The 27,688-nt window shown below is 42.0% G+C and overlaps 1 protein-coding gene across 2 annotated transcripts; it reads right to left on the reverse strand.

The window, feature by feature from the left end:
• Nucleotides 1-10,015: 10,015 nt before the first annotated feature.
• On the reverse strand, nucleotides 10,016-27,479 carry DYRK4 (dual specificity tyrosine phosphorylation regulated kinase 4). 2 transcript variants are annotated; one of them, XM_048300546.1, is made up of 14 exons: nucleotides 27,177-27,479; nucleotides 23,445-23,528; nucleotides 21,962-22,111; nucleotides 20,720-20,855; nucleotides 19,394-19,557; nucleotides 18,898-19,034; nucleotides 17,908-18,048; nucleotides 16,146-16,284; nucleotides 13,998-14,079; nucleotides 13,102-13,274; nucleotides 12,463-12,523; nucleotides 11,787-11,916; nucleotides 10,931-11,076; nucleotides 10,016-10,492 (listed from the first exon to the last, which is right to left on the reverse strand). In XM_048300546.1, exons 1-14 carry the CDS (start codon nucleotides 27,198-27,200, stop codon nucleotides 10,266-10,268), a joined length of 1,794 nt encoding a protein of 597 aa, XP_048156503.1. In that variant the 5' UTR covers nucleotides 27,201-27,479; the 3' UTR covers nucleotides 10,016-10,265. The 2 variants fall into 2 exon arrangements, with proteins under 2 accessions (XP_048156503.1, XP_048156504.1); XM_048300547.1 differs by lacking the exon at nucleotides 23,445-23,528.
• Nucleotides 27,480-27,688: the final 209 nt, after the last annotated feature.

The raw sequence follows: 27,688 nt of genomic DNA on the forward strand, positions 1-27,688 counted from the left end.
TGGGGTGATTTAATTGTGGCCTTGCAGTGCTTGAAGGGAACTACAAGAAAGATGGAGACAGACACTTTACAAGGGCCTGGAGTGACAGGACAAGGGGCAGTGGCTTCACACTGACAGAGAGCAGGTTTAGATTGGATATGAGGCAGAAATTGTTCCCTGTGAGGGTGGGGAGGCCCTGGCACAGGTTGCCCAGAGAAGCTGTGGCTGCCCCGTCCCTGGCAGTGTCCAAGGCCAGACTGGACGGGGCTCTGAGCAATCTGGGATAGTGGAAGGTGTCCCTGCCCATGACAGAGAAGGTGGAATGAGAAGATCCCAAGGTCCCTTCCAACTCAAACCATTCCATGATTTTGTGATAACTATTCCTGTCTTTACAGCACTATTAAACATTCCTTTTCTGATTTAGAACAAACTATAGTAGAAAGTTGAGTGGTTTTCTAATAAAATAAATACCGATTCTGATTGAACCTATTTCTTCCACAGAGAGACAATTTTCTATTATGGAAATACCCTCTCAGGGCCATCAGATCTGGAACACCCTCTGCTGCCAACAGTAATGGCAGAGGCTTCTTCAGAGGGCCACTTATGTGTTCTGGTATTCTGTGCCTCACTTTCCATAATCACAGGCCCAGAGAAGCCAAGGAAACACCAGCTCTGTGAGAGAAAGAAGAGGAAATAAGCAGTTTCTGTGGTGGTTGATGACTCAGAAGTTTGTACTGCGGTCAAATGAAGATTTGCCCTCAGACCTGACAGGGAGATGTGTCCAGAAATTTTGTGACAGGCAGCTGAAGTACTGAGGCCTAAACAACAGGCCCTGACTAAGGTCTGAACAACAGACCCCAAGCCAAAGTTGGGCTCTAGATGAACCTTACAAATGTTATATATATCTGTATCTATATCTATATCTATATCTATATTTATATCATATCTATATCTGTATCTATATCTATATATCTTTGATCATTAATGAACTATTGTTATATGTGTTCAATAATTGGCAAAACACGTATTTACCTTTCTATATCTAGGAACTCGATCTGGGCTAATTAGGGGGGTACAGGATCAAAGACAACTCCCTTGGTTCCTCCTTGAGCCCTGGCCAGGCTTTGGGAGAAATCCATCAGGGGAATGAAACTAGAAATTATGTCAGCTTGTTTAGGAGTATAAAAGCTGGGCTACTGTCACAGCAAAATCAGGAAGCCATTTCACGTCTCCACAAAGTGGAATGTGTTGAAAGGGATGTCATAGATCATCTTGTTCCAACCCCCTGCCACGGGCAGGGACACCTTCCACTATCCCAGCTTGCTCAGAGCCCCATCCAACCTGGCCTTGGACACTTCCAGGCATGAGCAGCCACAGCTTCTCTGGGCAACCCGAAGTATTTTGTGATTTTTCAGCTCCACCAATTAATTTTTTTTTCACCCACAGTTTTTTTCTATTAGGGAATTGCATTACTGATTTGCCGATTGTAACGTGAACTGAGTGTAGGAAACATCCATCCAGTTCAATCAACTTTTTCAGTTTTTATTCCTGGCTTTCTGGAGTGACAAGCACATGATAGCACTAATCCCACAAATTTTGCCATAAAAATAGTGCCCCTCTTTCCTGTGGAATATTGCCTACGCTGATCAGCAGGTTCTGCTGTGTCTTGAGGGAGTGCTGTGTGGGCCCATGCTGTTTGTAGAAGGAAGGTGCAATACCACACTGAGTTGGTGCTTTTGAACTCCATTTGACAAGGATGGTGCAAATACCACAGGGGGAAGTTAAAGGGGACTCCAGCTCCCCTTGTAAATCCTTTTATGTGGTACTGGGATGCTGCATAACTTAATACTGGAGATAGCACACAGGGTAGTTCGTATTGTAATTTCTGTGCTCTTAGCCACACTTTTCAGCATTTAAATGTATACTCATTATTTCTCAGTGGTATTGTGTATTTCCCACAAAACTGTGATGGGGAGCAGTAAATATCTTCAGTAAATTAAAAATATTTTACTGTGGGTCTATAGGGGTGGGACAACGGCCTTGTATGTCTGTGTTAATGATGAGATGTCTGTGTTAATATTTCTGTTGCAATTCATTAGCACCAGTCTGTGTTTGACTTCCTAAGCTCCAGCTGAGGGCATGGGTGATAGCCTTTTCCTAACAAATAACCCTCCACACTCCCACTTCACTCCTACTCTTGCCAGCTCTATTTCCATGTTCCAAGACCAGTCATGTCCATCTTTTGGCCTGTGCAACCCCAAACCCAGTGTGGCCATGACCAAGAGAGACAGAAGAAGGGCGGATTTTTAACATACCAGGGTCTTGTCCAATACTTACATCATGCAGCCTCAGGTCAGAGGTAAAGAATCTTTTGGGGTCAGTTGAGTCAGATGGGTCTCTGTACCTCATCAAGAAAACAGAATTGGTAAAGATGTCATCACAAGATCCAAATTCAAAGGTAAATAGTCTGCAAATCAACTACCCTGAAAGAGATAAAATATTTATAAAATATTTAAAATGAAATATACATTATGAAAGAGGAATGCAGTAAGCACTTGGAAAAACAACCCTCCTTTGTGAAAGCAAGCCTTTTTTGCTGGTTTTTCACCCACTAGACAATACTCAGATAATGACTTTTCTCGTTGTAGTAAAAAGGAAAATTAAAACAAAAACCAAGGATGTGAGAGAGAGAGGCTTAGAAGGAAGATTTCAAATAGAAAACTTCACTTAAATTCCATTTACAGTAACTAGGATGTCTTTCCCTCAAACTGTCTATTCCCTGGGTTCAGTGGATGTGCTTTACAGCCGAGCAAATGTGGATTTTCCTGGATTTAATGTGCTTGATTACTGTATCCAGACCTAAAATAATTGGGAGATATTTTCTGATATGTAAAAGATTTGAAAAAACCTGTAACTTTTGTGAGACCAAAATTATTTTTTAATATAAACAAAGAATTTCTGCTAGCAAGGAGGAAAAAAACATGGTTAATGTTAAATCTATTTTCTGAAAATAAGGCAACGTTTAATACTTTTGAAATCAAACACTTCAGTTTTTCCTTTCAAAATGTTCTTTTATGAGAAATTAAATGCTTTGGGTTTACCCCAAATCACTATTTGAAAATAATTATTAAAAAAACAAGAATAAGTGTTTCTTCTATTTTTTCTTGCAGTGATTCACATCCTAAAGGTCCCTCTCTGGGTCACAATCCAAAGAAGATTTCAAAAGTGGGTATGACAAGAATCATTTTGCAACCAGCTGATGACCATAAGGAAGGCTTGCTAACTCACTCCCTCCAAAGTTCACCCATTTTTAGAAAAATGTTGTGACATATTTCACGAAAAACATGTTTTACTGTTGGGTGAAAGAGGAACTGAAAACAGCTGAACAAAATAAAACCACTGCAATTGGCAAACACTTCACTGGTCTAAACTCTTTTTATTTCTGGATAACATTAAGCTGCCTGTTTCTCTTTTATAATTAAAGCAAAACAAAACAACAGCCTGGTTTTTATTTAGCAGCCTTGGTGGCAGTTTTCTCCTCTAAACTCCAGCTGCTATAACATCAGGCATCTATCCTTAGTGGTTGCTGGACAGTGGAAAAAACAAGAATTCGCAAGGATGTCCTAGCCTATGGCTATATTTAAGTATGCCAGGGCCTCACCACCCTCACAGGGAACAATTTCTTCCTCATATCCAATCTAAACCCACCCTCTGTCAGTGTGAAACCATTCCCCCTTGTCCTGTCACTCCATCCCTTGTAAAGAGTCTCTCCATCTTTCCCGTAGGTTCCCTTCAGGTGCTGGAAGGCCACAAAGCCTTCTGTCCAAAGCCTTCTGTCTTTCAGGCTGAAAAATCCCAATTCACTCAGCCTTTCCAGGCTGAAGATTCCTAATCCTCTTAGACTTTTAATATGCCTTTTTTTTTTTCAACATACTTGGAGCATAACCCTTGGCAAAGGGGGATGAAGAGGAAATCTGTTCAACTTACAGAGAATCAGATGCTGCCATTTGGGGAGGCACCTCCTGTCACAATGTCATATCCAGGCAGCTCTCCATGAGGGCTGAATCCAGATGCCATCCAGCCAGTTGTGTGGATGTGCAGCTCAACCTCATCAGCTCCTGTTCCTCATGGTCCCAGTGGAGGTAGAACATGCTGGAAGGATCCAATAAGGTGGGGAAACGCAGCAGTGGAGGTGCAAGCTGGCCAGAACAAAAGCATGGGAGGAACAAGAGGAAGAGCATTCTCTTGATCCCTGAGAAGAGCATCACCATCATCACTGCAGTTTCTGAGTCTTGCTGACACCTCGGGCAGCTACGAGGGGCCCAGTTTATATGGAAGTGCCCGAGGCTGGGCCTGTTGCCAGGAAGGAGGGCTGGAACCCGACTGTTCTATATTCAATTTAAAATGTAGGAAAGATCAACACTTTATATAACATGCCCTGGCACCCTGCCTGAGTGAAACTGTGCTAAGCCATCTCATATACATCTTTAAACATTTTTAACAGCTGTTTTGTACTACTGAACCAAAACAAGGCAGCAAAGTGTTTACCTCCTACCCGGTACTCCTCAGGGTAGGTGAATGTTGGCTCTCCTCACCAAGGAAAAAGGGCTCTTCTGACGAACTTGTCTTTCCATTGCATATTCTGAAATGAACCCTGATTGTGCCACTCTGGTGGGATGATTATGGACAAATTTGTTGGAAACAGCCTAAGTCTTAATGCCACGGCTTATTAGAGGAAGCTGCCATGGCACATGAAAAGGGCTCTTGTGACAGCAATCTGGAAGAGTAGAATAAGAAAAATGCCTCTTCTCCATGTGTTAAATGTTGGTGGGAGTGAGTCAAAGGAGAAAAGTGCATCATCTTTTGTGCTGCCTGAGACCTTTCAGTGTAATGACATAAAAACAAAGACCCTCAGCAGGTTTCTGACCAGTTCTGCCAGGAAGTGCTTTGTCCGTCTCCAATTTGCCCAGTTGCATAATCCACTACAAAACTTATCCCAGATCTGTGGATTTTGGAGGACATGGTGGTTTATTTCAATTAACTTGCAGGGGAACTGTAGAAAAGCCCTTTGTACTATTTTTCTGGGACAGGCATGTGAAAAACAGATGAACCACAGAGAAGGAGAGCTACCTGTTCTGATCCTCAGGGACAGGGTTTAAAGAGATCAAATTGCACACAGATTGTTTGGATCCCAGGTCATGTTGTTGACAGTCCTGCTTTAGAGAGCAAGTATATTTATGGCTTCTTTTTTAAATTCTTTAATAAAATGCTGACTTTTTTTATACTGTCTGCTCCAGAGAGGCCCAAGACCCTGTTTGGGGGGAAGCAGGCAGGGCTGAAGGATACAGTAATGCAAAGTGAATATTTGAAGGTTAGGACAGCACAGGGATATCAAAACCGAGAGACTTTGGCCCCTCTGGGAGATGAACCAAAGACAGAATTAATCATGAAGTGGGAAGGGAAAAAGGCAAGGGAATCTGCATCTTGTAGAGCTGCCCATGTGAGGAATTTTCCCTGTTTCTTGTTCTTCCGCTTTTAAGCAGAAAATCCCTTCCTCACATAGAGCAATGTGAGAGATTGGAGGATGCAACTGAGATGCTGCTGGAATATGTAACTGTCCTGGAATTGCAAGGAGAGGTGGTTTAGCTGTGTGACAAGGACTGGAATTGCATGGTCTCTTGGGTGGAACAGGATGTGGTGGTGTTTGCATGGCACTGCTAAGGGGCGTGGGAGACGTGCAGCAGCAGGAAGATACCACAGATTGGCAGTGAGCAGCATGCCAAGGAAGATTTTAAAATTATAGATGACTTGAAAAGAGGCAGGAAGATAAAATCTGCTTCCTTTAGAAAACTAAATGCTCACACAGGAGCTAAGTGTGAAAAGAAGGAGGAGAGTCAGAACCACAGGATGCAATGGCACCTCTGAGTATCTGCCTCAGGCAACAGACAGACAGGAGAGGAAAGCAGTGAAGTTTCTCTGAGTTTTCTCTCTGGGGGTTATGATGACGTGCAACAAACTTGGGAGTAGAAGGAGGAAAATGCTATGCCCAGTACTCTCAAAACAGCCCTGATTGTTCCACTGCTGAAATCCTTTGCAGGCAGCACACACGTCCCAGACACACAGCCAACTTCCACCCCACACCTCCCCAGCTCAGCAACTCCCTGTTGCAGTGCAGGAAGCGGCAGAATCCTGTTATCTAGAACCAGCTGAAGCAATGTCAGTATCATTTCACAATATTTGCATTCTGGTGAGGTTATTTAACACCCCAGCTTGTTCTTTTAGGACAAATTTTAACAAAAAATTCAACTGAAAAAGAAACTGGGTTTAAAAATGTCTGAAGGCTGATATCCAGATAGATACTTAACAGAGTGGTGACTTGAACCTTGGGTAACTAGGCTAAAAAATATCCTTACATTCAGCTAGTCACTTCTTTGACAGCCCTCTTTTCCATGTTTGAATCTATCCCAGATTCTCTTTATTTCAAAAAACTATAGCCCTTGTGGAAGATGGTGCCAAGCTAACTCACCTTTTGCCACACATCTGCAGGATGATTTCTGCCAAATCCTATGGATCATATGGAAGCAGCAGAGGAGATGTAAAGCTCCTTGTTGAGTAATGCATGCAATCCTGAAGGAAAGGGGGTGGCATAAGGGAGACTTTTTCACAAGCTACCTCGTAAAAGGACTTCACCTTTGCTTAATGTAACTTCTCAGCTCTTTCACTGTTGTGGGCTTGTTTATCCATAGCTGTGTTGTACAAATCCTCCTGTTCCAGGAGTTGTCCCACTGCAACTGTGAAAAGACCTTTCCTTCTTCACAGGCTGAAAATCCTGGATGCCCAAAAAACCTCTGAGGATAGAAAGGAGGATATTCTCTTTATAATAAGTAATTTGCAAAATGGGTTAGCAGGGACAGATGCATCAGCATGTGAGGGATGTTTACAGAATGGGGAATTGTTGGACTGTAGTTCTTTTTCCCCTTTTCCCTTTTCAAGCTTCAGAGGGGTGCCAAAAACACTGTTGAGGGCAGGGGCATCCCAGGTGACATATAAAGACATTTTGGAACAGATATAAACAGTGTCTACATAGCCATTTTCTGGACAGACTTGTCATCTGAAAGCTCAGAGCACTGGGAGCACAGAGAGGGTCAAAGATGAGCACTTCCCAGGCTGACAAATTGGCTTTACTTGTCTCACACAGCAAATAGGAGGGCACAGGCACACCCGCATCTGCAGAAATTGATGCCTGCTGGTAACACCTTGCACAGTAGATCAGGAGTAATCAGGAGAGTCTCTGTTTTTGAAGGCCACCGATGTGGGCTCTGCAATGACTGTGCATTTGATGTATTTCAGTCATACCCACACAGCCTCCCAGGAGCAGCGGTGAAGTGCAATTATGCAGAAAGCATTCAGTTCCAGAAAGCCTGTCATTTATGGACAATGGTTTTGTGGTGATGTTTCAGAGACAGAAGTGTTCTAACAGCTTGGTCACTGAGTCTTTGTGTTCTCACATTGATTAACTAAAGATCTGTATCTGACATCCTGTAAATACCTACTGCTGCAACAGTGCTGGTCCCTGCACATTCTCCTGAACTCAGTCACATGGATTCCTAGAACTTCTTCATACTGTGATACCCCTCCCAGCTTTACACCCAAAATCACTTATCTGTGCTGTAAAAATGCCTAACTGGAAGACGGAATCATAAAATCATAGAATGGTTTGGGTTGGAAGGGGCCTTAAAGATCATCACTTCAACTCTCCTGCCATGGGCAGGGACACCTTCCACTAGACCAGACAGACAGGCCACTGTGCAGACATGGACAAGAAAGCAGCCACCTCATTTTCTTGGCAAATGTGGTTAAAAAATGGCAATACACAGAGAAACAAAACATGATGCATGGATTGGACTTTTCAAGAAAGCAAATTATCAGTGCTTCTTTTCTCTGAGAGTCTGCGTCGTGAAAAGTCTGACGGTGGCTCAAGCTGAGCATGAGTCAGAGGATTCTTCTCAGCATTTTGTAGGCTGTCCTCTTACACAGAGAATTTTCTCATTATCTCCTTTCAAATGGCACAGAGATGAGCATGCTACCTGTGTCTGATGGATCTACTTGTTTCTGCAGAGGAATGTGAAAGCAGTGATGATATCTCGGGGCTAGATATTTCCACCAAGTAATTTCTATTTATTTCTGTCATCTCTAAAAAAATCCAACAGTTATCCACAAGACCCCTTATTAGGAAAGATGTTGAAGATGGAGATCACCATGAAGACTGCAGGAATTAAAACAGAACAGCAGGTCAGCAAGGAAGGGAGGACAGCAAATTCATGGCAGCTACAGTGAAATGCCATCCGTCTGCCTTCTCTATGGAAGGATGATCAAACTGAATTACAGGCTCAGATGACTTTGCCACTTTTCCCTCAACGCTGAATGCCTTAAAAAAACCCATCAGCATATGTCATGAGAAATAATACGGTAATGCTGACTACAAAGAGCTACTGAAATACACTAATTGTGAAGAAAACACGCCTACAGCATGGAAGCCCATTTATCAAATGAGGTTTACACCTTCATCAGGGTGACATCCATTCCAGGTGTCAAGGGCACCTTGATATAATTGACTCCAAACTTTGCCCCTGAAGTAGAGCAGACAAATAGCCAAGTGCACAATTGTGAGAATCAGATATTGTAACTTAGGGCAGCCTAAGCGATGAAAGGAAATGTGACACAGCAGGTGAAGAATGAACAGCAACTGCACCAAAACAGTAAATGATTGCTCCATGGATCTGAGAAATGTGATGAGGGCTCTGTCCCCACTTTGCAGTACACCCACCCTGGCTCTACTGTGCCATAACATGGTGCAGAACAGAACTCATTTTTCTCAGTACATCATTCTGCTGAAGAATGGGAATGGGAGCATTTTATGGTCTCCAGGAGGATTCAACTGCAAAGGGGTCTCTCTGAAACCAGAGGTACAGATAATTCTGGCACTACAAGCTGGCCTACTTGTCAGGAATGTCTGCATCACAACAGGATGGTATCTGTCTGCCAAAATACCCTTGTCATTCTCCACTCAATTACCCTCAATAATGGGCTATTGCCCTTCCTGGGTCACTCATTTTTCCAGGTGTTTCTTCAGGAGTCCCAGGATTTGCCTGAAGCTGAGGGGATGATCACAGCAGTCCACTTTCCCCAAGGTGACTTCAACCATTAACTGATTCAGCTGTCCCTGTCAGGTAGCTTGCTTACTCCTGTAACACTTGGAACTGTTTGAGGACCGTTTCCATATCCTTTGGTTTTTCCTTTTGCAAAAGAGCCTGTGGGAGTGTGCTGCTATGGTGACTCTAAACACCTCTCAACACCTATTTCCCTTGGGGCTGCTGCAGTGTCACTGCTAAAGTAGCAGCTGCTTTTGGTAGGACAATTTTCTCATTATTCCTTTTAAACTGAATTTCTAGCTATAAGCTCCAGTAAATGTAAGAGGTGTAATGAGGCGGGTGCTTTACAAATGCAGTGAAAAGACAGCCTGTTGTTCAAAGAGCGAAATATCTAAATTAAACACACTAACCCATAGAAATCCATTTGGTTTTTGTTGCGGTTTTTTCTGAGTATTAAGTTAAATTTCCCATGAAGGACAATTTTCCCAAATCAAACCAGCTTGCTTTAATCTATTCTTCCTGTTGAGCCCCTGCAGAAATGGGCCCAGAATATCACTCTGCTTTGTTGTTGCTAGAGAGCTAAAGAGCATAATTTACATTTCTAAATCTGCTAGGAAGGTGTGACAATGGTTTCCATCTAGTGGCTTCACTATAAAAAGAGGAAGATGGAGAAGGAGGAAAATGAGGATGCAGGGTTTGATTTTTCTTATTTTTTTTTTTATACGTAAATATATCCAGTAATCTTATCTATTAATTATTCCTGACTTATGCTGCTGTAAGTAAAAGGATTCAGATTCTTCAGTCAACACATCTGTTCTTTTAGATCCAGGAAAATATAGAATTCAGAAGTCTGTTATAACACCAAGAATAAGCGACTCTCCACCTCTATGGTCTCCATTTTATTGCTGCTGCTTGTGAAGAATCTCTGATCACAAGGATGTAGATGAAGAAAAGGAATGGTTGTCAAATTCTGTTTTGGTTGGCTAGATGATTTCAGGGTAAAAAGAACATTAAATATACTTACAATGTGCACAGCCCATGAACAGACAGATATAGCTTATATTCCTGAGTACAAATAATACCTACAAAATATACTAGGTATGCAACTGAGCCAGTCATAGCTTGTGCTGTGTGTTACTTAATTGGTGGGAAAAAAAGAGAAGTTTTTGGAAGAGCTCTTTCGCCACTGTCTTCCACTTGATTGTATTTAATAGGCTTTTCCATGTGGTTTTCCAAATATTTCTCTGGAATACCATGCTTCCTTGGGTTCTGCACATCATTTTCTGCTGTGCCTGTGAAGGGAGTCAGTCTGTCAGCCAGTTCACTTCTCACTTTGTCAGCTGCATTTTTCCAGAGATTCTCTGCAACAGTAAATCATTAAAATGAGAGGGTAAGACTGCAGACTCTCAACAGCAGGTAAAACACAGGATTGACACAAACTCCCAGCAAATCAGGTGAAACTTTTCTTTGGGATCTTACAACCCCCACTGCTGCATTCTTTGGCTCTGAAAGTGAGATGCACTGTGGTGTAGTGTCAGGTACTATTTTGCTCTCAGCAGGGAAAAGGGCTTTCCATGTGAATCTTTAGCACTTCCAGCCTTCTTGCTGGCAGCGGAGCTAAAACATAAGGCATGCAGTTCTACACAAGTGAGGAATGGTGCCTTTACCCACCACATTTCAGTGGCCATCCATTTCCTCCACACTTTCACCTCCCCTTACTCCAGGCAGATGACACTAAACACAAAGAAACGCCAAACACTGATATAAATGCACACAGTTGTGAGGTAGAAGATGCTTACGAATTGTCTCTCTTCTGTTTTCCAGTACAGAGAATGAGCCATCACTCATCTTCCTTGGAGCCTGTGTTTTCCGGAAGATTTTTGGCTCCTGGATCCACGCGTGTTTCATCGCTTCATCAGGAGTCATGCGCAGGGAAGGTTCCCACCTTAAATCCACGGGAGACAAATCATTATTCAGCTATTTCTAACTGAAAATTAGTACAAGGCAGAAGATTCAGCCCTGTCTTTTGAAAGTCAGGTCATGAGGACATTTTTTTTGAAACAAAATAATTTTATCTTTTTATCCTAAAATCACGGAAAAATGTTATGTGACCTCCTCCATCCTTCAAAACCTATTTACGTCAGCACTGTGCTGATCAAACCCTCTGCAGCATCAAACCATTTTTAACATGCAGTTCCTGGTGTTATTAGGGTAGAGACCCAAAATTACTTGTTTAAGGTTTGGTTTTGTGCTCCAGTGAAATTATTTTCTGAAGGTTCTGATTCAACCAGCAAACCAAAATGGATCAATGATTCACACAGACTTGGCAAACAGAGAGCACTGAAAGCAGCCTTCTTGTGAAACAGAGTGGGATGATTTTTTCTTCCCTTCCAATGTAACCACAAGTTATCAGTTCCTTTAAGATTTCTTTAGGAAAGTGCTATCGAACTGCTAGAAAGACATTTGAAGTCAGCGCTAAAGAAGACACAGTAAAGTGTCAATAGTTATACAAATGATGCCACGTGGAAAACAAAACAAAACAAACCCAAAACACCTCACCAAAAAATAAAAACCCAAACCCAAAAGATAAAAAGATTTTAAAGGCACAAGAGAATGAAAGAAAAAACTAGCTTGTTGCACATGGTATGAACTCACATTAGGCATCCTTTCAAAAAGTCCAAGAAACCAGCATCATGGGTGTTCAGCACTGTGCTTAGATCCTTGGAGTCTGGGCATCTCTTTTTGCCTTTGCTGTTAGTCACGGATTTAGGAAAACCTTTGGAATCTTAAAAAAAAGGACATGCTCAAAAAAATTACGTTAAAAACCTTCACTAAATACTTTAAAAAGTTGCATAAACAGTATCTATGTCCATCCCACTAACTCCAGCTTTGCCCTGATGGAGTGATAATCTGCCAGAATTGTGGCAAGCAGGATTGGTTACATCCTAGAGACTACATCCTACACTTCGTTGATTTGTTTGCTTTGAGCAATTTCCAAACCCAAATTATACACAGAGAAATGAGCAATATAAATTAGTTCCCAGAGCCCACTGCATTCCTTTTAGGAACAATATTTTTAAGGAGTAATTTCCCTATCACTTTGGCAGTTAGAGGCCCATAAGACATGAAGAGCAGAGTTCCAGGTTCGTTTGTAGGCCTCATGTTGTCCTTTTGCCTTTTTTCCATACCTCTTCCTGGAAGTATTTTTATCAGCTAGGAATTAGCTAAAGGTCTCTGACCCTATGCTACCAGTGCTATTAATTAGTAGATTAATTATTAGATTAACTACCAGGAGGGGATCCAGCAAGGACAAATAATCAGAAGAAATTACCAAAGAATGTTCTCTTCCTTGATGCAGCCTGGATAAAATCAGCTGGTGGAAGACCCAATACCTTCATAGAAAATTAATTCATAGAGTTACTCCTTATTTCATAAAGATACACAACAGCCATCAGGTGAGATGTGGCATTTTGCCCTCCATATGAAGTTGAATGTTGCAATTTACTGTGAAATGTCTACAAAATATTTCCTCTTATTGTGGAGAGAATTAAGGGATCCCTTAGTGCTGCCTGTACACATCTTTATATCAAAAATAGTGTGGCAGCAGGACCAGGGCAGTGATTGTCCCTCTGTCCATGGCACTGGTGAGGCCACAGCTCAAATCCTGTGTCCGGTTCTGGGCCTGTCACTGCAAGATGGACAGTGAGGAACTGGAGTGTGTCCAGAGAAGGGAATGGAGCTGGGGTAGGGTCTGGAGCACAAGTCTGATAAGGGGAAGCTGAGGGAGCTCAGCCTGGAGGAAAAGAGGCTCAGGGGGGACCTTCTGGCTCAAAGACCCATTTGGCTGCATTAAACCTCCCTCTGAAAAGCCAGGCCATAGCCAATCATATCTCATTATTGCTTGAGATTTCTCTTTGTTGCTGGTGGTGCAGTTTAACAAATGGGTATGCAAATCAATCCCAAAAGTTACCTCCATGATGCAGGCAAGTTGGTCAGCTTCATTTTCCCCTGGGAACAGCGGGTAGCCTGTGTAAAGCTCTGCTATGATACAGCCTAAGCTCCACATATCAACAGCCATAGCATAAGGATGACCAAGAATCACCTCAGGGGAGCGATAAAAGCGGCTCTGAACATAGGTGTACACTGTGTCAAAAATCAGACAAGAAGCAAAATATCACAGTTGGGACTGAAATGTCAGCTGCAGATTTCACAGAGGAGTGGCATATGTTCAGGCATCATAAATCTGTCTATCCATGAATTGCTCACATAGGCTCCGGAAACTTTTTCTAATCCCATCCTAAAAGTAATGGGTGATACACTTTCCACTGTTCTATTTAGAAATTGTTCTTCAACAAGTTTCACTGAAGGAAATTTTTCTACTAATGCTGAGATTCAACATATCCATGCTCATTTTCCTATTTGAAGGTGTTCCCTTTGCATCAATCAACAGTTCCTAAATTAAAAGCACAGTTCCCGTTTCTCTCCCTGTAGTATTCATACAAAAAGTACCAATTATAATTTAACCATCTCACTGAGAAAGGTTCTCTGGACCTGACAAACTTCTTGATAAGCGAAATATTTGGATTAGCCTCTTAAGTTTGTTTCAGCTAACCACTCCTGAAAGTGTAATTCTGATTGCAACAGGAGTAGAGGAGCTGATCAGGCTTGGGACAAAGAAAAAGAATGGTAATAACTCACTTGTCTCTACCAGTATTTGCTCCACCACCACTGGCTGAACAGTTCATCAGGTTCTAATTAGGGGCATAGGTCAATATATTAGCCCAATCAAAGAAATTGTTTTTCCACATTATTTAAAATTAAGAAAGCTTATTAAGAAAATTACATCAACTTGACTTTTCTGCAAACCTCTTTGGTCTTCATAGCAGCTTGATCCAAAATCAATAACTTTGACTGAACCTTGGCCATTGTGGTATAATAGTATGTTCTCCTAAAAAGAAAAAAAATTACAGGGAAAAGAGGGGTTTTAATATTAAGTTAGTGAACACTTGGGAAAATCAGAATGCAAATCACATTTACACTTCTCTGCATAGTGAGAGCTTCAAAATTCAACCTCCTTTGGAATGCATTTGCTAACACAAGGAAGCAGCCAATAATGTGCAGTTGGGCAAAGCAGAGGGGAGATTTGGAAAGGTACCCAGGCTGCAGGTGAGCCAGACAGGGCACCAGCGAGCTCCCCAAAACCACTCCACAGTTCCTCCCTGCACAGCTTGCTCCAGACTCCGTGTCAGCTCACCTCTCTCCACCTGTGTGCTGCACAGGTCTCAAGGGAGGGATAAATGGCCAAGGCATGGTCCTATGGATTCTTAGCTGGGTGCAGGAGGGCACAGCACTGGGTGCCTGCAGTTCCAGCTGGAGAAGTGATCCTTAAACAGCCTGCTCAGCGATATGTGCACTGATGAGCAAACATGGCCTTCAGCTCTCTTCTGCAGAGAAGAGTTTTATCCTCATTAAAAGGCTGTCTAAATGAAGGATTTTCTTCTCCACTCCTCAGCAGACAGATGGTTACCTTTACCAACCAGTTTTACAGTGATTATATGTCAGGGCTTTGAAGGAATGAACACTTCCCAGGTGGATGCCAAACAATGATGAAGTGGTTTCTTGGGTAATTAGTTCATAAGGAAATGCTTCATGTGGCAGGAAGGAGAAGCTGCTACTGGTGAAAGTCAAGGCAAGGACTGATTTCCACAATCCCGGTGCTCTTGGCTCTGGTAAGGGAACCAGCATCCCCCCTCTGCAGCTCAATATCCCTTCGTGCTCATGGTAGGACTCTGTCTCTAATACTGAATCCCTCACAATGCAAGGGAGCTGATCAGAGCTGGAAAACCAGGATCAGCTGGAAAACCAGGATCAGCTGGAAAACCAGGCTTTGGAAGCAGTCATTATCTAGCATAAAGGCCAGAGAAGTTCCATATTCTACCTTATGTTGAGAAATATCATAGGAGGCAGATGGGATAACAGATGTGAGTTTCAGGCAACATAAATTAATGAAGCTGTACAATTGTTGAACGAGAACAAAACTGTCTTCTAGTTAACTCACTACATTTTCACTAATACGTTACTCTATTTAAATACAGACTACACTAATTGATGCTGCCAACGTCATTCCTTGTCAGTGGCTGCCTGGAAACAGATTTCCCATTGGGCTAATTGTTTTTGATTCAGATATTTGGGTTATCTTGCAAGCCTCTCTTCTCACTGCAAATTGGTCTGGCAAAGATATTGGCAAGACAGTGGGTACAGATAGTACGTGACTTCTCAGAATTCTAAACCAAGATACATTTAGAAAAGTGAGAACAGAATTTTATCCTTAGCATTTTTACCTGAGAATTTATTTCTTTCTTTACTGGTTCCTTTGCCCTTTTGAAAAGGAAATCAAGAGAAACTTTTGCCTGAGGTGAAAATAGAATAAATACTTCCAGAAATCTCAGAAAATTGCAAAAATTTATATTTGGGGCTTAAGCAGAATGGAAACGTTTCACTTATCATGAATGCTTAGCTGATACAGCAGCAGGAATTGGATGACAGATGTTCCTCCAGAAACAGGTGAACACCCTAAATACTGGTCTACAGAATTCCTTTGCCATTTACTAGGCTACTTAATTTTATAGTTATGCCTAAGAAATTAAATAGACTTAACAGGATAACCTGAAACAGGCTGCCTTGTGAATACTCCTTGCATTACAATGTCCTTCATCTTGAAATACTTAATTTTACAAGTACTTTTCTTTTTCTCTAAGTAAAAAGTCATTGCCTGAATTTTGGCAACCAAATAATCTCATTTAAAGCTTTGGTGAATGAACTGAATCAATGGTAATTTGACTGTAATAATCATTTGACTGTAGCATGAATATAATCTGAAATAAACTACAGCTTCTGTACAAACATCTTACTGGGTTTTAGGGTTTCTCCCGACAGTTCCTCTCAATCAGTATAGAATAGGATAAGCTCATTTATTCTGTACAGAATAGCAGGTGATGAAATGATTGCACTTACAGGCTTCAGATCACAGTGAATGATTCTTTCCTGGTAGAGCACTTGTAAACACCTCAGCACACATCGAGTGAAGTGGCGAATCAAAGACAGGCTGAAGCCTTGGAAATTGTTCTTTTTGATCAGCTCATACAAATTTATTCTGTGGGGGAGGAAGAAGCACCAGATAGGGAGCAGATAAGAGATTGGAGAATTTATTTTTAAAGGCATGATTAGTTTCCAGTGCATTAAGAGCTTGTCTTCCCACATGAGGGAGGACCCATGCAGAGGAAAATGACAGCTATTTTCCTCCCTGAGAATGCTGCTCTGCATGTGATATGCACAAACACCTCCCAGATCTAAAGCAGATGTAAAATCAGTGAACTTCCTTGCTAAACTCTCTGCTGTTAAGCAGCTGTGCTGATTCTCACCAAGAACAATAATCATTCAGGAACTGAAATAAATTTTCTTCTGTCTCCTTTTGCTGTCATTTCTCTTTACTTTGGCATCTTGAGTAAATAATTTCTGTCTAAAGGTTTTTAACCAGCAGTAAATATTTCTAGATAACCCCCCCATCAATTCAGGTCTCATTAGGTTTTTATATCCCTGCTGTGACCATCACATCTTAGCTCCTTCCAGTAGCCCTGCCCACTAGCCTGGAGAAGGGAAGGTTCTGGAAGAACTCATTACAGCTTTCCAGTGCTTTAAGGGGCTTATAAAAAGGAGGGAGAGAGATTTTTATAGTGATAGCGAAAGGACAAGGGGCAATGATTTTAAACTGAAAGAGGAGCAGGTTTCAATGGGATATTAGGAACAAGTTCTTCCCTGTGAGAGGTGTCCTCAGCACTAGCACACGTCTGCAAGGACATGACCAACTGGAGCTTTCTGCCTTCCCCACTTGAGTGTCCACTGGTAGCAGGCACGGCCCATTCCTTTGGAATTAAAGGTGCCAAGTCTTAATGGAAAAGATCACAAATCAAAGGCTTTTTACTGTATTTTAAAGGCAATAAAAATTTTACCAGACAAACATTTTTCTATGACAACCAGTCTTCAACTCCTCTGTAAAGAGCTAAAGATAGTGGCTATCCCATTTCCCTGTGTGTTTCCATAGCAGCTTTCAGAAAAGACTGGTCTGTGTCTTCCCTGGAGAGGAGTCACCTCTTACCCTGTGTGCCTGTAAGTGACAGACTCACAGGCAGCAACACAAGGGATTTAGGTTTCTTTGGGATCAAGCTGTCCATATGATGCTGAATCTTCAGCAGGGGCTGTAACACATGCAGCAATGGGGGTTTTACTCTGAGGGCTGGGTAACTGTGGGTAGCCTCCATAATTCCAGTTTGAGTCCCTGATTACAAGAAGGCTGGTGAATAAAATGATCTGACTTCTCCAAAATGCCTCCAGAATTCCTCCTAAGATGGCCTGCAGCAAAGATTCATAAAAATCAAGAAGCAGTTTTATTTTAAATTATTTTATATTATTCATGTTTATATACCCTGAAGTTTACCAGTCCTGAATTTACTCTTTTCCTCACAGGTGTTTCGGGGAAGAAGACTTCAATACCCAGCACAGAAAATAAGGGATGGATCATGTCATTGCCCGTGTGAAGTCTGAACGTGGCCTTTTTCAGTTCACCTTGGGTGATCAAAGGCTCAGTTATGCAGTCTGTATTTAGACAGTGTTCCTTTCTAGCTGCCAATTCTTCTGAAGAAGACATAAAAATTAAATCTTGTAAGGCACAAGATCTACAATTCTCCTCAAAGTGTGTGTAAAGGAAAATATACTTTACCCCAGCAGTTCAAAGGCGATACAGAAGTGATTGCGAAAGTAGAAGTATTCCTTCATGTGGATGATGTTGTGAGTATCATCTTTGTCTTTCTTCAGCAGAGCATCAAGGATCTTCACTTCTACCATAGCCTGGCTGTGAAACCTGAAATATCACATGACACAGAACGGTGACATCAACTCGGTAGCATTTGTACTTCTGCAAATGCTACAAACACCACGAGCTTACTGTAAGCTCAGCAGGTGGGACAATTATTAAAATGTTTCATTCACCTCTGTTAAGCACAGTAATTTTGATTTCTTATGGTTGATTCCTAGTCTAAATACACTGGCCTGACATAACACTTCAGGGTACCTAATTTGACTTGTCTGAAAAAACCTTTAAATGAAAAGGTTTCCAATGAGCATCCAGACTAAAATCCTGGTGCTCTCAAGTCTATAGGAATGCTTCAGTTTCCTTGAACAGGGTCATGATTCACACCTACCACACTCAGACAGCGGGTTTTGAAAAGCGTCTTTACACTTAGTGTTCACTGAGGGGTAAAATTGAACAGCTGAACATCTGTTTCATTGACTCTGCTTCAAGCTCACAAATTTGTAACCAGCCACTTAACAAGAAGAGGTTGCTTAGAACCACAGTGTAAAATTTTTCATGCTCAAGCAAGTGATGGGAGCCTTCCAGCATATTCCTGTGGTTTTGGAGCCTTGTGGGGATGCTCCCAGCTCTCAGTCCTGCTGGGCTGCTTACCTGGGTTGTGTATTCACTGTGCAACAGATAGAGAGACCTCCTTGTGAGCCTGGAGAAACTGTACTTGCTTTCCTAGCCTGTGTCTCCTCTTGGTCCAGTCCAATTCCTGGCATCCTCTTTCCTCATTCTGCCCTCACTGTGTTTAATGAATGTACAGGAGGTTTGATTTTGTTCACACTGTCAGTTTGCCTCAGCTTCTATATAACAGGGGTGATTGTACTGGTTTAAAGTAAGCAGGTATCTCACCTTTTCTTATTCCTTATTATTTTCAATGCCACCAACTCATTGGTTTTGTGATCCAGGCATTTGGCCACCTGCCCAAACGACCCTTTCCCAATGACCTCCAAGACTTCATAGCGGTAGGCAATGTGGTCATGTAAAACCTTCAAAAGAACACAAAGAGTTCAGATTCAAAGAGTGCAACAAAGATCAGGTTTCCAGTAGCTCGGGTGTGTTTGAGTCTGCTGTCCTTGACGATGGTGGGTTAGCTGCAGGTGAAGTCTACATTAAATAAGGGTGACAAGGAAAATCCCAAGTGATGCTTCAATAGCCCACCTACCTTGCATCAACCCTGCTTGACATGCAAAGTGGATTCTCCCCTGAGCTTTAAAGGCATGTTTTCACTATGCGAATTTTTATCTTCTAGAAACAACATTTATCTCACAGACAACATTCAAGAGCTGGCATAATATCACTACAAACTTATTGAGCTCAAAATGAATACCATAATTTTTCCACTTACCTTTAAGTAGGAACCATGCTCATCATCATAACAATTATTATTCTGGGTTTCAGGCAAACCTTCAATCTTTTTAGCTTCCAGGCCAAGAAACCAGAGCTCTGTATAATTGAAAATTTCTTTTTGCTCATAGACTGTTAACTGGTTTCTAAAATTTTTCAAGGCTTCTAAATCAGAAAACAAGAACGTAAAACCAAAAATCAATAAAATGTCAGAAACCTGAGGGCAAAGTGCTTTTACAATGGAACATTTCACAGTAGAGCACACCACTTTGAGCAGGATGCTGAGAAAAGCTGTTAGAGGTCCCTTCCAACTAAGATTTCTCTGCTTCTACATTTTTGTATGAGTTTCTGGGGTTTTTTTTTCTGGCTTGCAGTATTAAGTTCAATAAAACATTCAACATCTGTCAGCAAGATTTTAAGAGAGCTTAGATTAAAATTATTTAATTGTGAGGGCAGTTATGTATCTAGATGTTTTTGAAAATCCCATCTGTTGTCTATCTGTTCTCTCAGGCTCCATAACTTACATAAAAACTTACACTTTTATTGGTTTGATTACCATATTTATAAAATGGCAGTAATCTCTAGTTAACCAAAGCTTTAAAGTACTTGCTTTTCTGATAAAAATCATCAAACTCAGATGCCTGACGTTACGGATTAAATGGAGCCCATATCTGCTTTTCTCCCAGTTCTGATTCTTCCTGCATAGAATTTCAGCTGCCCTAACACCTCCACTCCCATCATTTAAATGTGGATATATATTCAGACAGGAGCATTATAAATCAATGTGTTGCATGCATGTGTGGGTGTTTTGTTAAACAGCAGCAGATCTTCATCCAGCAATGCAAGGATGCTAAATCATTTCAAAGCAAGAGGCCACTGCTTTTTTTTTTTCCCTAGACTCCTTCTAGAAATAGATTAACTCTGTCAGAAACTTTCTAGATCTGAGAACTCCCAAAATGTGATTTAGCCCACATCAATAAAATGGGACACAGCCACAAGCAAGTGGGAAAGGGTTTTATCCCTGTAATAGAATATTGCTGTCATCTACCCTACCTAAGTCTTAGACAAATATGCATTCTTTTTTATACTGCATGTTTCTCTCCTGTATTTGTGTTAGTCAAATCATTCTCCTATTGAGTACCTCCCCAAGCTGGATAGTTAGAAATCACTGAGTCCCATCCATATTACTGTGGTCTAAATTGTTAAATATTTCAGCAGCCATTTAGCATGGCACTTCTGATCCCTGAGTATCCTGACTGTACACACTCCTCATCTGTGCAGGCAGCCTGTCACTCCAGTCCTGGTAGTTTATCCAGGGATATTCTACCTGAAGCTGTCATAGGCAGTTTGACCCCAATGCTGGTGTTCTCCAGTTCAGATGGTTTTGTCTGGACTCTGGTATCACTCTCAGGAAGACTGTCTGGAAGGTCAAATTGGGGAAAATTGCCTTGAGTTCCATTTTCCTGCCAAGCAGAAAGAAAAAAAAAATTAAAACCTGCTATATTCACAGAGACAAAGCTGCAATATATTTTGGATTACTTGAGTAATCTCTATGTCAATTTTGTGCTGAGACAGAACAAGCGAGCTTGGGCACTAGAACACCCTGCTTATTCAGACAGCAAATTCTGCCAAAAGCACTGAAGGCTCTTGGACCTCTATGAAAGATAAATCTCTATATGAGAGAAGGAAGTTCATCTTCCAGATTCATTCAGTATATGGACTCTCTATAAATGTTACCTATACCAATGCTGGTCAGCCTTGGAGGGCTGTGGAACAATTCCTCTTGGAAACCATCCCAAACCAAGTGAAAGACAGGAAGTTGATTTGGAATAACCAGTATGGATATGCCAACAAATGGTGTCTGAACAACTTGGTTGTCTTCTCTGATGACGTGATTTGCTTGGCCAGTGAGAAAAAAGCAGTGGGCATTGTAGACTTTGCCTTGAGCAGGGCCTGTGACACTGTCTCCCACTGTATAGCTGGAGTCCAAAGAGTGGGAGATGAACTGGATAAATGGATCATAATGTGAGCAGCCTGCTCCAAGTTTGCTCTGCTTGTAGTGAGAGGTTGGGCCAGATGTCCGTCAGAGGTCCCTTCCAACCTAAATGATTCCTTAATTTATTTACTATTTCTCATCCTTTGAGAAAGTCCTCACAAAAGTGGGGCAGGATGGAGACAAAAATACCTCAGTGTCTCTCAGTGTCAGAAGGGTACCAAAGCCATATTCAAAAACCAGCACATGATTACCAAGACAAGGAGAACCCAGGTGATGGGATATGGACTATCCAGAGGACAAGCTTGGTCCACCACATCCTTGCAAGAAGTCCTGACTGGTACCACTTCAATATAAGCATCTTGGTGCTTGTGGGTTTGAGTTAAGGATGTGCGCAAGTAAAAATGGGTTCTTTTCAAAATGAAGCATCTTCCCATACTTGTCTCTAATTCTGACACTTTTTCTCTCTTTCCCCACACTTACACTTGTGACACTTTGGCACTGACACTCTCAGTGGTACTAAGAGAGAGGCTGGCTCACCAGGCAAACAAGATGTCCAGGAGCTTTATAACTCACCTGAAGAGAGGGGAGGACACTCTGCAAGCTCTTATTTGCTATTTGAGGCAGGCTGCTCTCAAAGGGGGGAGGGTTTGCAGCGTCCGCAGCCAGGCCATGCTTCACTTGACCTTCCAGATGTGGGAGGGAAAGGACACCACGACTGACTCTCTAAATAGAAAGCACAAGGAAATGTCACATAACGACCTAGCAAGTAGTTCTGTGCCACACCAGTGAACACCAGAGGGATTCAAATCCTTGGAAAATGTGTGTGGTTCGCTTCTGACACCTAAAGGCAAAGGGGAAATGCTAAGGCAGCTCCAGCTGTAATAACGGGCAGCAGGAGATTGTCCGGGCAATCCAGCACATTTTAGGGAATGAGATTCCTCACAAGAACACTTCCATCCAGCATCAGAGCAGCAACTGCTTCAGCTGCAAAGGGTGGTTGGGTTTGGAAGCCCAGCAGCCATTCCTGGCAGCAGGACTCCTGCGAGTGAGGAAAATAAAGCCCACGTAGGGTAATAAGTAGGCATGAAGTGTCAATGGCAGAAAATATCATTAACTATTCCCAGTGGCAAAAGAGAAACTGGGACTGGACTGCTGCCAAACACCAGGGGTGGACACACTGTGAAGTCTTTCCTTCACTGGTTTCTCCATATTTCCTTCCCCCTCATTTCCTGTGGAGCTCAATTCAACGGGGCCCCTTTGTTGCACTCCTTATTAGTGAGGAAAAGGCAAGCTCTTGGCAAACTTTCCTTAAAAATAAATGCTTATGGTCATTTAAATTATCCAGGATTACTAGTCCTTCCTAACTTCTCCCATTTATTATTTGCAAAACATTTCTATACCATTTGTTAATTACAGTCAGTCATTTAAGGGTGCAGTTCTATGAATGTCTTGTATGTCTTTTATCAATGCCTTGAATACCTCTAGTCAGAGAAGTCACACTCTTAGCAGCAAGAAAAATCTTTCGGGTAGACTGTTTCTTTGGTAAATAATAAAAAAATTACTTGAAATAGATCTGAAATAGATCAACTATACACTGTGAAATGCAGAATAAGGTCCAGAGAGCTAAAGCTACAACCCTGATAAACCTGTGAAATTTTTATCCTCAGGGAAGCATAGAAACGTATTTGTCAAGCTTTTGGCAACACAGGTGAGGTTTGATATTTTCTCAAAAAGCAAAGGAACGATGCTCTCAAGCCAACCAACTTCAATAAGTACGTTTTTTATTCCAATACTGTGGAAAAGCCTTTAAAACCTTAGATGTGGGATTCCAGTGGACTTTTCCCAAAAGCTTCAAGAAACAAAAGTGATTTGGCAGAAGAAATGCCTCAAATGCTACTGAACACCTGCAAGCATTTGGGACAGTCATCCAGCCACACAGGAAATGGAAGAGGACAGGGAATAGAGGACTTGCCTCTGCCCATGTTCATTTATTATAAGAGATCACTTTATAAAAAAGCATTCAGGTATTTTTGAAGTCAGCTGAAGAGTCACATACCTGATGGAAGACTCTGTTAGAGCCCAGATGATCCCTCTCTTGAACAGCCAGCTGAGATTGAGAAAAAGCATCCACATGGGAAGACTGCAAACATGAAGCGATGCTTTAATAAAAATTTTTCTGGAGGAAAAAAATTATGGAATATCTGCATGGTTTCTGTGTTTCCCTCCTTTGTGGCAATGCCTGTGCCAACACAGGGTGTGAGAGAGGGCCACAAAAGCTGCTGAAAACATGTTACACTCTGTCAGTGCCTCTCTCAGTTGAGCAGCTGTTTTGTGGGCTGGGGCAGAGACAGTTTATTTTGTTATTATGCCTCTCAGATGCTTGGTGTGCCCCTGTGCTCAGCCAAGGGGAAGGGGGCCCTCTGCCATCCCTAAATATATACTTGGAAGCAGGTAGTGAGTCTGCTTGAAAGGACAACTTTAAACTGCCTCACAAGGTAGATCGTGAGCCCATCCATTCCTAAAAGCTGCATTAAACTGATTCAGCTTGTGGTACAGATTTTATAAAAACAAAATCAGGGTTTAAGTTTACTGAGATATAGAAAAAACCCCATTGGCTCCAATGGGCAGATAGTATTAGCAATAAATACAAAAAACCCATGGGGGAAAGTGCTAAGCAGCTCACCATTTTAAGGAGTTTGCTGGTGCTTTCAGCAGTTTTTTAACAAACATGGTAAGTAGCATTGTACATTTCCACTCAATAGTAAACTGCAATGAAATGAAGAAATCTTTAGGATAATTTCGACCTTGAAAACTCCATGGCTAAAGCAGATTGCAGCTCTGCTCTATAGGCTGGAGTGAACCCCACTGGGTTTGGTCAAAAGAGCTCCTGAAAGAGTCTGTCAGAGCCTGGAAGAAGCAGGGACAACTCACATTAGATGCTGCACCTGTGCCAATACACTGCAGATATCCATATACAGATATAGATAAATATATGTAAATATATATATGAGCTGTAGTGGGTGAGGAATGCTTGCATGCAAACTGATCCACACGCACACTGTGACCTTGATATATCCAGGGCACATTAGCATTGCTACAAACAGGGAGATCAAACTGAACCTACATCGACAATGGCTCTGGCACAGAGCCCTGAACAGAATCACAGACTGGTTTGGGTTGCAAGGGACCTTAAATCCATCCAGTTCCAACCCCTGCCATGGACAGGGACACCTTCCACCAGACCAGGTTGCTCAGAGCCCCAGGCTCCAGGCATCCACAGCTTCTCTGGGCAACCTGTGCCAGGGCCCCACTACCCTCACAGCCAAGAATTTCTTCCTCACATCCAATCTAAACCTGCTCTCTGTCAGTGTGAAGCCATTGCCCCTTGTCCTGTCACTCCAGGCCCTTGTCAAGAGTCTCTCTCCATCTTTCCTGTGGGCTCCCTTCAGGCACTGCAAGGCCACACTGAGGTCACCCCAAAGCCTTCCCTTCTCCAGGCTGAACAATCCCAATTCCCTCAGCCTTTCCTCACAGCAGAGATGCTCCATCCCTCTGCTCCCCTTGGTGTCCCTGCTCTGGACTGGCTCCAGAGGCTGTGGCATATCCATACTTGCATATGTACTTAGATTAGAGACTCTGAAAGACTTTTCCAAACTAAATATGGAGATAAAACTCTGTGTACAGATCTACCTGACCCCATGAAGGAAATTCTGCCTTTTGACAGGCTCAGCTGTCTCAGCATCAGCCATGAAGACACCACTCAAGCTGGGCAGACCAGCTGGAAACTGCCCTTGAGATAACTGGGCTCTGGGTGTGCTCTTCCTGTTCATCTGAGTACAAATGAATAAACCCTTATGCAAGGGCAAACTTCAGATTCAGAACAAACTGAGAACAACAACTCTGGCTTGAGAGAAATGGCCATGGGTGTCTGTGAAGCACAGGAGAATGGCAGGAAAGGGATAAGTACTAAAACCTCTCTTTGCTGGACACAGAAATTCCCCTATTTGGAACTGGAGACCACCCAGCCAGGGATAAGGGATGATATGCTGTAAATCCAAAATATTACCAGTGCCAACACAGCAAATGCCACAGAAGAGGGCCACTGGACTACTGTATCCCAAACATGAGCATCCTAGAGCATGACATAGCTTGCCCAGAACACCAAATATCCTTGTGTGAATTTCTTTAGATGATGATTGCACGGAAAACTCCGTGCCAGAGTATTTTTACAGACAAACACTTCTCATGCAATCTATGTATCTTGCCTTTCAAGGGGGAATTACATTTGTTATGAAGGTGAATCTGGGATACACAGTTAAAACTCTACTAATTATATCAGCCCAGCTCTTAGTAAGACTATTAATTTTAGTGCGTGTTATACTTTTTCCTCATACTTCATCCATACTTCTTTCCCAGCTAGCTATAATTTTCAGTTACTGGAGCTGATGAAAATATTACATTTCATTTAAAGGTAGCTCCTTAACTGCTTCATGCTTTTCTAGCTACAAGTCAATACAAGCCAGGATTTCATAGAGAAAAAGCTATCACTGAAAACCAAGGAAACAATGACTTCACATACCTGTGCAGACTGCAGAATCTTCACTCTGAAATGGCATTTTATTTCTTAGCAATACTTTTAAAAAGCTGGGCAGTTATGTCTATATTACGAACATTTTTTTGAAGTAGATTTACTAATAAAGCATGAAAAATTCCCCAAATGTCTTTAAAAATGAGCAAGAGCTAAGGAAGCAGGTGAGTGGGTTCCAAGATGTGCTGCCAGAATTTGTAATCCATTTAATTTCCATTCAGTGGGGAAAGATTAACAAGATTTTGAGGTGGACATTTCTCCTTTTACAGTGAAAAAGCAAAACTAGTCCATGCCTTTTTTAAACAATGGAAATCTGTGTCCTCTTTGTCCCCTTTCTCAAAACCTACTTACTAAGGATTTATTGCTCTTTAGGCAATTTATTAAATAAAATCAGTAAGTGACCAACCTTCATAAAATTCCCCCAAATGGGTAAATAACAAACTTTTATCCGTAGAAAAACTGATGTGTTCCTACACCAGTCCTGCTGAATGGGGAGCAGGTGGATTTATTGGACAGTCCACACAGTGGCTTTATTTGATGGTCTTGATCCAGGTGACCCAGCAGAGCTGCTCTAGCAAAACCCTGGACTTGCCCTATGGACTCTGTAGCTGAGCTGTTGTGGCTGGGTTCATTCTGGCAGATGCACTCCAAAGAAAAACTCCAGCAACTGTTGCTATTCCACTCCATTTCATTCCTGGTTTCCCTGCTCCTGTGGCACTCAGCCTTGTCCTACAGCTCCAGTGTTGCAAGCCCAGACTACCATCTCCTGCTATTCCAGCCCTTCAAATCCTGGATCACCTTGCTCATTCCAGTTACCACCAAAAAAAACAGAACAAGGTCCTCATCCATCACCTAGCCCACAAAGTTCTAAGTTTATAGCATTCTGTGAAATCAGACATTGTGACACACTTCCATAATTCTCAAAATATTAGAGCATTTTTTTCAGTACCACGTTAACCATAGAAATCAGAAATGCATTAAAATTTTGGACATTTTTAAATACACAACTACATAAAATAAAGACCCCACTGTCTCCTCATTCGAACAGGCATTGTCTTCCCCCTGTTCCCCAAACTGAATGAAGCCTGTAGAATACATGGAGAGAATACAACACAGGTGCTAAATCATGCAATGCATTAAAAACCCGTAGCAAATACACACTCACTCAAAATACAGTAGGAACACAAACATTTTCCCCACCTTGTCAACTATTTCTGTCAGCATTACTGCTGGAGCTGTTAAGTGCAGGATAGGAGCTGTTTATTCCATTCGGCGAAGGCATTTCAGGAAGACCACCTTCATCTAGTCAGAGCATAGCAGGAGCAGTTCCATGCACAGTGCCCTGAGCAGAAAAAAATGGATAATGCTTCTGCTTGGCTTCGGATTTAAATTTTTCTCCCGGAAATATGCCAGTGACTATTAGCTGCTCTAGTATTCTTTTGGTGGCCATCTGTTCTCTTTCTCAGCCTCCTTCTAGCCAAATATAATTTTCCATATTTATCATGGCAAGTCAGTAATAAGAAAGACAAATATAACAGGATTGGCTGTTCTCCTTGTCATCTCAGTCTGTTCTTTCTCACTGAGCTCATGTGCTTGCGAAACCAAAAAACACTTCAACTTGGATTTTGTCAGAATTTGTCACAGCGACCTTGCTATACAGTGAGCAAAATCTCTTCACCAAGACTGACAGACTGGAAAATGAAAATAAATTA

The sequence above is a fragment of the Corvus hawaiiensis genome, chromosome 4 (assembly GCF_020740725.1).
Source record: "Corvus hawaiiensis isolate bCorHaw1 chromosome 4, bCorHaw1.pri.cur, whole genome shotgun sequence".
Classification (NCBI taxonomy): Eukaryota; Metazoa; Chordata; class Aves; order Passeriformes; family Corvidae; genus Corvus; species Corvus hawaiiensis.